Below are 14,586 nucleotides of genomic sequence, written 5' to 3'. Positions count from 1 at the left end.
TAAGTCAATATTGATTGACTAACTCTTTCTGTTGCAAAGATTTTCCTTCATGCCTCAAAATCGCGGCCCTTCATTATCTATTATTCATCAATGTTTGGATTGGTCAAGAAAATCCAACAATGTCTTTTTTTTTTTTTTTTTTTGAACGAAATCCAACAATTTCTTGAGTATATGAAACTTTTAAAATACCCCAATTATGGGTATTTTAATAATTTAGGAAAGCTATGACTTGAGAAGGAAGTTTGCTTTTAAGCAACTTCCTATCAAATTTATTCTCTCTCTATATATATTAGACATAGTTCCTTATTTTCCTTCACTCATCAACCATCAATATAATTCATCCTAGAATCCAATAGCCATCTTTATTCCATCTTTCTTGTTTTTTTTTTTTGTTGAAATCCATCTTTCTTGTTAATAAGAAGAAGAATACGAAAAAGGGCAGCATAGATGTCGAAAATACATGATGATATAATAACTGATATTCTTTTATGGGTACCCGCAAAATCAATCGCACTATTCAAGTACGTATGCAAATCTTGGTACAAGTTGTTAACTGATACTTCTTTTGTTCAGAGTCATATTAAACACCCAAGTCGAATAAACAAATTTAATCTCATGTTTTACACTAATTACCCATGCCGCCTCTACTCTACAAACAATAATAATACAACAACATTATCAGCATCAATGCCATTACCATCAGATATTAATGCTTTCGAGATCGATTACCCATTCAAATCTGATACCGATAAAGTTTATATTTTTGGTTCTTGTAATGGTTTGATTTGTTTCGAACGTTCTCGTAATATAATCTGCATTTGGAATCCATCTACGGGAGAATTCATAAAAGTACCTCCGCCACCGATTCCACAATTGGAACAGGAAGATACTATGTTTGAATTTTCATATGGGTTTGGTTATGATAGTAAGATTGAAGATTACAAATTGGTAAATATTGCATATTACGGAGATAAAAATACTAAACGATCCAAAGTGCAAGTCTATACTTTAGGGTTAAATTCATGGAAAAGCATCGAAACCGTTCCTTATATTTTGTTTACGTATTTATATTCTGCGACATTTGTTAGTGGAGCTCTTCACTGGACAGGCTATGTATATAGAGAAGAAGATGAAAAGTACAGAGACGTTATTCTTTCTTTCGACCTTGGTGACGAGACATTCCATGAACTTTTATTCCCCAACCAAAGAATTATGATGGAATTAACGGAATTATCTTTGGGTGCATTGGAAGGGGATCTTTGCCTACTTTTTTATGATGAAGAGATGGTTGAGATATGGGTGACGAAGGAGCACGGAGTAAGCAGGTCTTGGAGTAGATTTTTAAGCATTTCTAAACGACATGTTTTTGGTATTGAATATTTGGTGGCACCGATAGAGTATCTTCCGAACGGTGAAATCCTATTTGGGCCTGATTTGTTAGTGAACGGAGATGAACGGAATACTTTAGTTTCATATCACATGAAGAAAGAAAGAGCAAATATAATAAAAGTCCATGACAATTCCAGAGAATTAAGAAGGGCAATAATGTACGTGGAAAGCCCAATTTCACTTAAATTGGAAACTTATTTAGGTCAAGAAAACAAGTGGAAGAAATGGAGCAAAAGAAAATTAAGGTACGAAGAAAGCAATGGAGTAAGTACTTCATTTACATTCTTCTTTTTATTAAAATTGAAAGCTTAGGAAAACAATAAATGGAGCAAGACATTCATCATTTTTAGTTTATGTTCGTAGATGTCAAACTGCTTTCTCTAAAAGTGTCCAAATATACGACATAAAATACTAGGAAGCTTAGGAAAACAATAAAGATTGGTAAGAGAAGAAAAGGGTTCAAATTTCAGAGAAATTGAAGAAAAACAAAGATAATCCAAGTCAAGTACAAGAACTTTCACATTCAAAGAAAGTCTTCCATATAAATTCTAATTTCATTGCCGAACTTTTTTAGTTTGTTTGTCCTTGCACAAAACTGTATCAGGTCCACCAAAATTTTGTGTAAATGTAACTCAAAATCGTTACTTCAATAGGTGGGAAAATTTGAAAACCTAGTAGCTAAGCACAGGGTCGCCCCGAACATGTGGGAGGCAGCAGAATTAAAATATGGGATCCTATATAGTATTTGTTAGAAAAAAATAAAGATGCTTAGAGATGGATCCGATCTCTTGACCTCTCGTACAAAATCTAAGCTCTTAAACCACTAAGCTATAACCTAATTTATATCATAGATCTATTTAAAAAACAATAATTGTTCTAAACATAGCATACATATCTGCATATATAAGCCCATAGACTACGTCAGGGCCCGAAGCGACCGCTTTGGTTACTTTGGGCTCGGACAGCCCCTGGCTAAGCAAGAAAGTGTAGTTCACTAGTGCCCGTCCCCGTTTGGAATTTTTAGGTCTTATATTCAAGAGTTATTTTCTTTCTGGCTCCTACATTGTGACCAGCTTCCTTATAGCCCCCTTTTTTTTTACGTAAATTCAAATATACTTCCTTTTTTTATTTAATTTTCTTAACTACCCTTCCTAAAAATATATGTTTAAAATAAAAATAATAAAAAGCATCTCTCCACATCACCTCTCTCCACCTCACCTCTCTTTGTCTCTGTCTCTTAAAGTTCAAATAATGCTTTTCAGAAATAAAACTTCTACAAATCAAGAAACTTATTTACGTTGAGAAATATTAAGAAAGTAAATTATGGGCAAATTTTTTCCTAATCAAATTACTTGAATTTCTCATATTACTTTGCGTACAATAATATCCTTTAGCTCGTTCAGTAGTTTCGACAGAATTTGCCACCGTATCCCTATATTGTTACCACGACCTTTGTATTGCTGATGCACGATATCATGTTAAGTCATTTAATATCACGAGAAATTTGATCTAACCTCTCAGACTCAAACTTTCGTTGGTGAAAAATGATTCATGTCTTTCTTTTTTTCTCTTCAACTCTTTCTAGGGTTTGCAAATTGTTATAGTCGGGTTGTATTAGAGTGACGATGGGTTTGCATTAAATTGTGCCAGGTTTCAAAAATTCGATGGTAAGAGTTCTTGTTATTCAGTTTATGTTTGATTGATACAAAACATACCAAGACCAAGGAAATAAATACAGAATTAGGAATGCAAATTATAGAAGGTTGCTAAACATAGAGACTAAATGAAAAGGAATGATATAGAAGGTTGCTAAACATAGAGACTAAATAAAAAGGAATGATATAGAGGGAATTGTGCAGAGAATATCTTCTGTGCAGAGAATATCTTGTTTCCAATATTCCCCCTCAAGGTGGAGCGTGTAAGTCTTTAACGCCCAGCTTGTCAAGTAGTGATCTGAGTTGTTGTGTCCCCAATCCTTTGGTGAGAAGATCGGCTATCTGTAGTTTTGTACTAATGGCCATCGGTTGAACTTCCTTGGACTCTACTCGTTCTCGAACAAAATAACAATCCATTTCGACGTGTTTCGTTCTTTCATGAAAGACGGGATTGTTAGCAATGTGTCTAGCCGCCTGATTGTCACAGAAAAGGGGAGTTGGTCCGTTAGATGTAATATCCAATTCACTTAGGAGCCATCTTAACCACAAGACTTCACTGACTGTAGCTGCCATAGAACGGTATTCTGCTTCTGCGGAAGAGCGTGAGACCACAGACTGTTTCTTGGTTTTCCAGGAAATTGGTGCACCTCCAAGAAGGACTAGGTACCCTGTTCGTGACTTTCTAGTGAAAGGACATCCAAGCCAGTCTGAGTCACTGTAGGCCGTGAGATTATATCCTCCTTCACGAGGGAGAAGAATGCCTTGTCCCGGTGTCCCCTTTAAGTACCTCAAGACGCGATATGCAGCGTCCAGGTGGTTTTGTCTCGGATCAGCAACAAATTGACTTAGGACATTTACAGAGTAAGCGATGTCAGGTCTCGTAGCTTGCAAGTACAATAATCTTCCCACTATGCGACGATAACGGCTGGCATCCACTTTACGTTCGACACTATCCTTTTCCAACTTCAGATTCTGTTCCATTGGGAAGGCACTCGGTCTGCATCCTTGAAGGCCACAATCTTCCAGTATGTCTAAGGTATATTTTCTTTGACTTAGAACAATACCTTCAGATGTGCGAGCAACCTCAATGCCGAGGAAGTATTTTAGATTCCCCAAATCCTTAATACTGAACTCTTTATTGAGTTTGTCTTTGGTATCACTGATTTTTTGAGGGTCATTGCCTGCTACAATAACATCATCCACATATATCAAGGCAGCCATGAAGCTGTTCCCTTCTTTAAACGTGAAGAGTGAGTGGTCGGCCTTGGATTGTTTGAATCCGAGAGCAAGAAGAAAACTAGTGAATCTTTGGTACCAATTTCGGGAGGCTTGCTTCAACCCGTAGAGGGACTTTCTCAATCTACAGACCCTTGTTTCTCCTTCCCTTGAAAAACCCTGTGGTATCTTCATATAGACCTCTTCATGTCGATCTCCATGAAGAAAGGCGTTATTGACGTCGAGTTGGTGGATCATCCAATTTCTTTTGACTGCAACAGCAAGGAGTGTTCTAACCGTGACAATCTTGGCAACTGGGGCAAAAGTGTCATGGTAGTCTACTCCTTCCATTTGGGTAAAACCTTTGGCCACGAGACGCGCCTTGTATCGTTCAACTTCTCCACTTGGCTTATACTTAACTTTATAAACCTATTTCGAATCAATGACCCGTTTTCCTTCCGGTAAGTTTTCAAGGGTCCACGTACCATTCTTTTCAAGAGCTTGGATTTCTTTTATCATGGCTTCCTTCCATCTGTTATCCTGTACAGCTTGTCTAAAATTTCTTGGCTCATCATTGGAGTCGATGGCCGCCAAGAAAGCTTTGTGAGTATTAGAAAATTTTGAATAAGAAACAAAGTTGGACAAGGGGTGTACCGTTGAGGATTCTTGAGTTGATGCGGGGTTGGTATGGTCTACCGATGGAGGGAGGTTGACATTGTAATCACTGAGACGAGCTGGCTGTGATCGGTTCCTTTTGGGCCTAGACAGTTCAGGCCTAGACTGATCAGGCGGTGGGGCTTCATGTTGGGCCTCAACACTCGGCTCAATGGAGGCCTGAGTATTTTGATCAATGACAGCGGGCTCAACCTGCAAAACTGGGTCCGGTTCATCATGTGGGCTTTCGTCTTCATTTGGCCCAATGTCTTCTTCATTTTTATTTTCTTCATATGGACCCCTTTGATTTTCTGAACAGTAAGGTTTGTATGGCCATTCAAAGACATCTACCTCATCCTTTTCCTTTTCAAACTCACTAAAAGGGAATTTGTCTTCATAAAACTTTACATCTCTAGAGACAATAATTTTTCCTGTTTTGATGTCAAGAACTTTGTATCCCTTCGTACCATGTGGATATCCTAGAAGCACGCCGGGCTTCCCCCTCAATTCGAGCTTGTCCCCTTTCGTATCGGTGTTCCAATAGTATGTGAGACAACCAAAAACTCTCATAAGATCATAGTCGGGTTTTTGATTGTATAGAAGCTCATAGGGGGTTTTGTTGTTGGTTACTCTAGAGGGAAGCCGGTTTATAATGTACGCGGTTGTCAGCACGCACTCACCCCAGAATCTTTTGGGAAGACAGGCTTCAAACCTTAATGCTCGAGCGATTTCGAGTAAGTGTCTGTGCTTCCGCTCCACCACCCCATTTTGTTGAGGGGTGTGGGGGCAAGTTGTTTCAAGTAATATCCCTTGTTCCTTGTAAAAGAAAGACATGTCATTGGATGTGAACTCACCCCCGTTGTCACTTCTAATCCGCTTGATCGTTTTCCCAAATTGTGTTTTAACCATATTACAGAAAGATTTTAAACTATCACTTGCTTGATATTTGTGCTTTAAAAGGAACACCCAAACACTTCTACTATAATCATCAACCAAAGTTAAAAAATAACGTGCTCCTGTAAAAGAAGGTGTGCGATACCTTCCCCAAATGTCGCAATGCAATAATTCAAAACATTCATTGGTCTTTGAAACACTAGTTGGAAAAGGACATCTAGTAAGTTTTGCCTTAGAACAAGAGTCACAAAATTCATTAAAGGAAATACGCTCAATAAAATCAATCCCATTGAGTTTTTCAGCAGAGGCATGACCCAACCTTTTATGCCAAACGTCTCCAGTTATCATCATAGCTCGTCTTTTATTGTCAACCATCTCCATTCGGTATAGACCCTCTATCCGCTTACCCGCACCAATCAAGTCCCTCGTGTTGAGCTTCTGCATGATACAAAAACCAGGGAAAAAGGTCACAAAGCACTGAAGATTGTCGGTTAACCGTCCAACCGAAAGAAGATTACAATTGAAATTAGGAACATAAAGAACATCTTTTATTTTAACCCCATCTTGTCAGGTGCAATCGCTCTTTCCCTTTACGGGTACGGCATCCCCATTGGGAATATAGACAGGTTGCTCTTTTCTACTAATTGTTTTGTTTTCAAGTATTTCAATTTTATGGGTAATGTGTTCGGTGGCTCCCGAGTCCACTACCCATTCGTCGTTCTGATAAAACTTACCTGCCATATTGGCTATGTGAGGGGCGTTGTCTTTAGTGCCATCTCCATCATCAGAAAAATGGTTCAAAAGAATCTGGTATTGATTGTTTGTCAGACCTGGTATGGGGTTGGAATCGGTCACGACGCATGATGCCTTCGGTTTAGCTTCTTCTCGTTTCCCTTTAATACCTGGCCACCAATCTGGGTACCCAATCTTCTTGAAGCATCCATTCTTGTTGTGCCCATCTTTATTACAGAAATCACAGTGCTCAACAACTTCTCCATGTTTCGGTTCCTTAAAGGCAGCCTTATCCTTCCGATTCGTGTCGCGCCGGTTGGGTGTGTAGGCCTTGAGAGCAATGGTCTCAGGTGTCGCTCTCTTTTCTGCGGATATGATTCTTTGTCGCTCATCCTCGGCAACAAGGTGGTAGGCACTTCCCAGATTCGGTGTGGGTTTTAGGGCAAGGATTTGGGTTTTTATGACAGAAAATTCACTGTCTAACCCTATCAGAAACTGATACAGCTTTTCCTTCTCAAAATGTTCACTTAATTTCTTCCCAACTTCACACGTACAACCGTTGCAGGTGCACCGAGGAATAGGTAACACAGATTGTATTTCATCCCATAGGCTACGGAGTCGTGTGTAGTATGAGGAGACAGAGGAACCGTCTTGTTTCACACCGGTAAGCGTTTGTTTCAATTCATATGCCCTAGGGGCACTTTCTTTTCCAAATCTCTCAAGAAGGTCATTCCAAATCTCAGCACTGGTATTAGCATACTTCACACTGCTTCTGATATCTTTTTCCATGGCTGTGGTTAACCAGCCCTTCACCATGGCGTCTGCTCGCATCCAGGCCATGTAGTTTGGGGCTGTCTTGTCGGGTTTCTTCAGGGTACCGTCAATGAGTCCTACTTTGTTTTTGGCAAAGAGGAAGTTGAGCATCTCTTGGGACCAATCAACGTAGTTGCTGTCGGTGAGGTTGTCATTGACATGAAGTTGTTTTGGGTAGTCAGACGGATGGATGTATAGAGGCGAACTCACATCCAAACCGACTTCTGTTTTTGGGTTAGCTTCATTCTTGTCTCCTGCCATTGCGAGGAGGTGCTGGTCAGGATCGGTTTAGTACTGCTCTGATGCCATCAAGAATTCGATGGTAAGAGTTCTTGTTATTCAGTTTATGTTTGATTGATACAAAACATACCAAGACCAAGGAAATAAATACAGAATTGGGAATGCAAAATATAGAAGGTTGCTAAACATAGAGACTAAATGAAAAGGAATGATATAGAAGGTTGCTAAACATAGAGACTAAATAAAAAGGAATGATATAGAGGGAATTGTGCAGAGAATATCTTCTGTGTAGAGAATATCTTGTTTCCAATAAGGTTTGCATTGGGTTATAGTGAAAATGCTAAGTGAACGGTCCCAATCAAAATCAAACTCTAAAAAACTTTGATCAACTTTTGTCTTTTAACGAAAATGAGTTATTAAGTCAAGAATTTTGTCAAGGACTTTGTACATGTAGCACTCCCGTTGTCGGGGCTGAAGAATAATTTACTACGAAAAGGAGAAAGGTATACAAAACTAAATAAGGCAACAAAACACTAAATACCACTAAGTCAGATAACTTCAAAAACTAAAGGTTTCATCAATTTAATTTTGGGTCTGATTTGTTAAGACCGAGTGAGTATATGGAACTTTTTTAATCCCCCACTTTAATTTTGATAATTTAGGAAAGATATGTCTTGAGAGAAGGAAAGTTTGCTTTTAAGCAACTTTCTATCTCTCTATCTATAAGAGACGTAGTTCCTTAATTTCCTTCATTCATCAACAATCTAGTACTATTATTCACCCTCCTCGTTCCGAGAATCCAATAGCCTTTTTCTACTTCATCTTTCTTGTCGATAAGAAAAGGCAGCATAAATGTCGAAAATACACGATGATATATTAACGGATATTCTTCTATGGGTACCCGCGAAATCAATTGCACGATTCAAGTACGTATGCAAATCTTGGTACAAGTTGTTGACAGGTACTTTTTTCGTTCAGAGTCATATTGAGCACCAAAGTCGAAGAAACAAATTTCATCTAATGTTTATTCCATGGAACTTAGACGTCCTCTACTCTACAAACAATAATACTAATACAACATTATCATCATCAATGCCATTACCATCAGATATTGATATTTTTGAGATCGATTATCCATTCAAATATGATGGTGGTAAGTTTTATATTCTTGGATCTTGTAACGGTTTGATTTGTTTTGAACCTTATGAGAATACTATTTGCCTTTGGAATCCATGCTCCGGGGAATTCAGAAAAATACCTCATCCCCCGGCTCTAGAAATTGACAAGGAAGATATTATATATTATGGGTTTGGTTATGATAGTAAGATTGAAGATTACAAATTGGTGAGAATTGTCCAATTCAAATATTATAAAACTAATCCATCCATAGTGCAAGTCTATACTTTAGGATTAAATTCATGGAAAAGCATCCAAACCTACTTTCCTTATCTTTTGTTTATGGGTACCAACGATATTGCGATATTTGTTAAGGGAGCTCTTCACTGGATAGCATACAAATCCCATGGACAAGAAGTTATTGTTTCTTTCGACCTTGGTGACGAAACATTCCATGAACATTCATTGCACAACGATGGCGATAGGGTGGTTTGTACTTTGGGTGCATTTGAAGGGGATCTTTGCCTAGCTCTAAAGTTTGTTGATGAAGGGATGGTTGAGATATGGGTGATGAAGGGAGTAAGCAAGTCTTGGAGTAGACTTTCAACCATTTCACATGTTTTTGATATTGAATACTCGATGGAACCGATGATTTTTCTTCCAAACGGTGAGATCCTAATTGAGACTTATTTGGTAGAGAAAGGTAAATGGGATACTTTAATTTCATATCACATGAAGCAAGGAAGAGCAAATACTATAAAAATCCATGGCAATTCCGAAAGATTAGCAGCAGCAATAAAATATGTGGAAAGTCCAATTTCACTTATTTAAGGCAAGAAAACGAAGTCGAAGGAATAGAGCAAACGAGAAAGAAGATTAAGAGATAAAGAAAGCTCTAGAGTAACTAAAATAAGTTGAAAGTTTGGTAAGGGCCCGTTATTCGTTAAGATCTTTTTACTAGAAACTTAAAGTCCGGATCTTCGAAGATCTCAAAAGTTTCGGGACAAAAATTTATTAAAATTTTGAAGGTCCAGGAACTTTTAAGTAGTGAAAAAATTTTATAACATTTTTATCTGGGACATTAAAATTCCTGGATCATTAAGTTCTGGAACATTTTTATTAGAACTTTAAGTTCTTAGACCTATTTTGTTAGAATTTTGGAGGATCAATTTTAAATCTAAGTCTTTCAAACAAATGGTTAACATTAAAACAAAAGATATTATTCGATATACTTATTTCTTTCTCATTATTGTTACGCAAAACGAAATGTAATAGAAAAAAATGAAATATTTTGAGTTTTTTGTGTCCGTAAAACGTGATAATAACTACTAAGTTGAAGTGTTCTGATGTTTTATTACCATTACACTTTTGATTTAGAGCTGAAATAATTACTTGGTCATAGTACGTCTTTGAAAGTGCACCATCTTTTCCGTATTTACCGCTATTCATGGTTTCAACAATAAGTTGAAGTAACACTTCATTTTCAGTTGGAGTCCATTTCATATACTTTTTTGTTGTCTGTGAACTCATCTAACAAAAATAAATAATAATTTAAACTAAATTATCTTACTCAACGAAATACTAGATAATACTACAATTCAAATAATGATTTACATATTTTTTTTTAACTTATTTTTTCAACCAAATCTCAGGATGATCTATACTTGAAGTTTCCATGATTAAATCTTACTTTTTCCTTGGGTTCTGATTTATTTAACTATGCTAGTCTAGTAGTTTTATTTTGGCACAAAAATCTAGCCTAATAGTTTTTTTGTTGAGGAAGCCTAATAGTTACCAACCTAAACTGTTGAATCTGTTGAGGAAGCCTAGTAGTTTTTTGTTTTGGCACAAAAAAAAATATTAATTGATTAAGTATACATGAAGAAAGTACATGCAGTGAAGAGACTTACTACATTAAAGATAACCATCATAATTTTCTAACCCTACAAGCCTAACAACAATAGTCTTATAAAAAAATCCATAAAACCATAGTTAGTAGCTGATGACATCATCGATACATGATTCATCTTTGCTCAAATCAATTCCCTATAACCCTATTATGAAAGAAATAGGGATGATAGTATACTCAGTGACTGGGTATGATGATGGAAAACCCTAATTCATTGATAATGGAAGGGATATTAACAGGTGGGGTATTGATATATATGGCACTTGTGGATCTAATAGCAGCTGATTTCTTTCATAATAAGATGATGGGGATTAAGCCACGGGGTTAGAAAATTATGTTGTTACTAGTCAAATCAATTCCCTATAACCCTATAACCCTATAACCCTATCATTGGTCTTTGCCTATAAACCCTAATCATTGGTCTTTGCCTATAAACCCTATAAACCCTAATCATTCTTCTTTGTTTTGCTTTGACACGTACATACACATTGAATATTGCTTTGTTTTTAAATCAATGTACAACTACTTAATAGTAAAAATTTCTAGCAATAAATTCTTACCTTAAGATTAGCAAGGAGAGAGACAAGAAGGAGACAAGAAGGAAAAAGGTGGTGGAAATACAACCGTAGGAGAAGAAAAAGTAGGGTTTCATATGGTCTATTCGTTATTTATATAAATAATTAGAAAGAAGTTTTTTATTTTTGTCTATTTTAACCCAATATTTTCATGTACACCCAAATAGAAAGAATTTCAAAGATCCACCTAAACTAGTGAAACTTTGGATTTGACAAAATTACTATAAATTTGTCTCCAAAAGTGCTTGGGTCGGATCTTTTGCTAAAAGTTCTAAATTTTTTTCTAAAAAATGAATAACGCGGAATTTTAAAGTTCTTAAAAAAAAATCCAAACCAATAACACTAAACTTCGAAGTTCCCAAAATAAGGTCTAAACCAATAACGCTAAACTTCAAAGTTCTTAAAAAAAGACTTGAACCAATAACACCGATCTCCAAAGATCTTAAAAAAAGGTCTAAATCAATAACACCAAACTTCAAAGATCTTAAGATCTCACGAAAGCTCCGAACGAATAACCCCCACTAAGTACTTTTTTTAGTTCCATTTTTTTTTTTATTAAAATTGAATAAGAATCAACATTAATAGATCGCTAAGATATTCATACTTTTTAGTTTATGTTCGTAAATGTCAAACTTGTTTCACTAAAAGTGTATTGATATATGATACGATAATATGATATAAATTATTAAAAATCTTAGGAAAAAAATTATTAAAAAGTCATCCATATGAACTTCAAATGTTCTTGAAGCGTTCCAAGAAGTCGGCTTGATTTCCGATTCTATAAACTAAAAAGGAACTTGTTAGCATCAAATAAATATCGTCAAGGAGCCGCCTATTTTGCAGGCTAGGCCGGCCTGTGGTCTTCATTGAGCCTGTCCGAGACAGTCTATTTTGCAATATACACGTTATTTAGAATCAATTACGTATATTTCTACAACAAAACACATTTAGTATAGTTAAAATATGTCTAGATGTCAAAGTTACAGTGTTTTTTGTGTATTGATTCTTGTTTTGTTTCATAAATAACGTGTTATTTATTGTTAAAGTTTCATACTTCATTTCATTTTTTTTGTATATGTGTCATACATAACATATTATGTATTAACAATGTTCTTTCCAAAAAGGAAAAAGACTACTTGGGCCTTTGTCCATTTCGGAATTTTATTTTGGACCTAAAATTTGTGGACCCTTAATATAATCCTCTTGGTTGAGTTTTCTAACGATTTAGCTTTGGTGAGCCAAACTCCAACGGTTGGATTTCTATTCCCTGCAGACTCCTCTTCTATGTGCCATCTCAAAGCCTCCATTTAGGTCCGTCTATAATTGCCGAGTTCTTTCTAGCCTTCTTAAGCTAAATTTCTCTTCATCCTGTGGACTGAAAATGAAAAAAAAAAAAGTGTTTCAGCATTACTAAGATTACACGGTTGGGTTTAATCGTAATGAACTTTCACGTCTCATCTGGAATGCATGAAAATTCATGGTCGCTTCAATGGGTATGGACGTTGTGTATATACATAATTCATCGTGTTTGACCATGCACAAAATTGTATTAGATCCACTAAAAATTTGTGTAAAACCTCAAAATAGTTACTTCAGTAGTTCGAAAATTTTTGAAAACCTAGTATGGAAACAAAAATGTATAGAAGTTGACGGGTGCTTTGAAGATGATCCGATATGATTGTTGATTTACGTGTTCCACAGGAATAATCACATAAATCACATATCACAAGAACACAATGAGAAAGAACTTAGAGTAAGTGATATCAAAAGATACTCTCGGTCTCCAGCCTTAATCTTAGGTTGTCTAGACTCTTTCAAGGCATGCCTTATATTGCCTTGTCTACCATGAGATGGCGCAACAGGTTCAATTGAATCTACAAAATAGTAATTCGTAAATTTCGAGAAACTTTAGTTTGTCTTTGTAAGAAAAGAGAAATTGTATTGATTTGTATTGATATTCATAGCTATTACATAAGATCATTATAAGGAGTAGTACAAGAGAAAAGTTTAAGCAATTGGACAATGTGGGACTATATTGGACTATATTTCTAACATTCCCCCTCAAACGAATGACTTTTACTAGTGAAAATTTCATGAGTTTGCTAAAAAAATTTGTAGATTTTGACTTGATGGAGGCATCATTGTGAGGTTGTTATGTTGTTGTTTGTTGTTGATTTTGCTTTTCTTCACTTGAAGAAAAGTTGGCACCATTGCCAGGTTTTGTTGATGTTGATATTGTTGTCGATTTTGTTTTTCTCCACTTGAAGAAAAGTTGGCGCCATTGCCAGATTTTGATGTTGATATTGTTGATTTTGCTTTTCTCCATATGAAGAAAAGTTGGCACCATTGTCAGGTATTGACAATTACTAACCATTGTCAGATTGACAATTACTAACCATTGCCCGGTTGACAATTACTAACCATTGTCCGGTTTTGGAGATCTTCCTACCTTGGTTTTTAATAACCCTCACACATGATTATTACTCCAACATCATCAATCCAATTCAAGTTTTTGATCTACTTGATTTTATGTGATGTTGAACATAAACACTAGCAATCATTCAATCTTGACCTTCCCACTTTTATTCTTCATTTATACTCTTTCTCATGTCTCCTCTTCTTTTGATCTTATAGAAAATATAATGGAATCAAGTAGCTTACTAAAGTAACAAACATTCGAGAGTTCTCATCTTGGATATAAGAAGTATGAGCAAATCAATTTAAGAGAATTAACTCTTTTGCCATAAAGGAACCCACAAACATGTTTTCAAAAACATCAAAAGAAAACCATCTTTGAGAATAAGCATGATTTCTTTGATACATTCTATCAAACACTTCATGTGCATCATATTGTAAATCAAGATTTTGGAGAACTATAAGTATAGTTTCAAAATAAACATGGGGTATATAACTATTCTAACAAAGAAATCCATGAATTCTTTTCCCCCTCTCTAATAGCTTTCCAATTTCTCTCAAATAACTTCATGGACCATGGATACACATAGATTTGATGTTGGGGAGGACTTGACATTTGAAATGCTTGAGATCATTGAAGAGTATATCATGGGATTTCTTTAACAAATCACTCTTCTTTGGATCTTTCATCTTCTTGTTAATCTTCATCATCTTCAAATACTATTGATAAAAGTATTGAAGAATGATTAGATCTCAACACTAGAAGAGAACTACTCTTATTTGAAAGAAAAAAAACACTAAACTTGAACTAAAAATCGATAAAAGTCCGGCGGACGATAGCCATTAATGGGACTACCGCAGCCGGCTAGCGGAAGACTATAAACGACTAACCCAAGAAAGAAACCTAGAAGCTCTGATACCATGTAAGAAAAGAGAAATTGTATTGATTTATATTGATATTCATAGCTATTACATAAGA

At 36.0% G+C, this 14,586-nt stretch overlaps 2 protein-coding genes across 2 annotated transcripts; both read left to right on the top strand.

Annotated features, from left to right (window-relative positions):
- The first annotated feature begins 447 nt into the window (after positions 1-447).
- LOC147539405 (F-box protein CPR1-like) lies at positions 448-1,701 on the top strand. Its single transcript, XM_086643119.1, has one exon. It carries the CDS (start codon positions 448-450, stop codon positions 1,699-1,701), a length of 1,254 nt encoding a protein of 417 aa, XP_086499245.1.
- A 6,743-nt stretch (positions 1,702-8,444) lies between these two features.
- On the top strand, positions 8,445-9,539 carry LOC147539404 (F-box protein CPR1-like). Its single transcript, XM_086643118.1, has one exon. The coding sequence runs from the start codon at positions 8,445-8,447 to the stop codon at positions 9,537-9,539; it is 1,095 nt and encodes a 364-aa protein (XP_086499244.1).
- The last annotated feature ends 5,047 nt before the right edge of the window (positions 9,540-14,586 follow it).

This window comes from Eschscholzia californica, unplaced genomic scaffold, assembly GCF_041429995.1.
Source record: "Eschscholzia californica isolate CP2 unplaced genomic scaffold, dmEscCali1.0.p SCAF_5, whole genome shotgun sequence".
Lineage (NCBI taxonomy): Eukaryota > Viridiplantae > Streptophyta > Magnoliopsida > Ranunculales > Papaveraceae > Eschscholzia > Eschscholzia californica.
Note: the sequence above shows the minus strand (reverse complement) of the source record. Positions and strands in the feature narration are given on the sequence as shown.

Coding starts and splice junctions, on each gene's coding strand:
- LOC147539404 (XM_086643118.1), top strand. CDS start 8,445: ATGTCGAAAATACACGATGATATATTAACGGATATTCTTCTATGGGTA.
- LOC147539405 (XM_086643119.1), top strand. CDS start 448: ATGTCGAAAATACATGATGATATAATAACTGATATTCTTTTATGGGTA.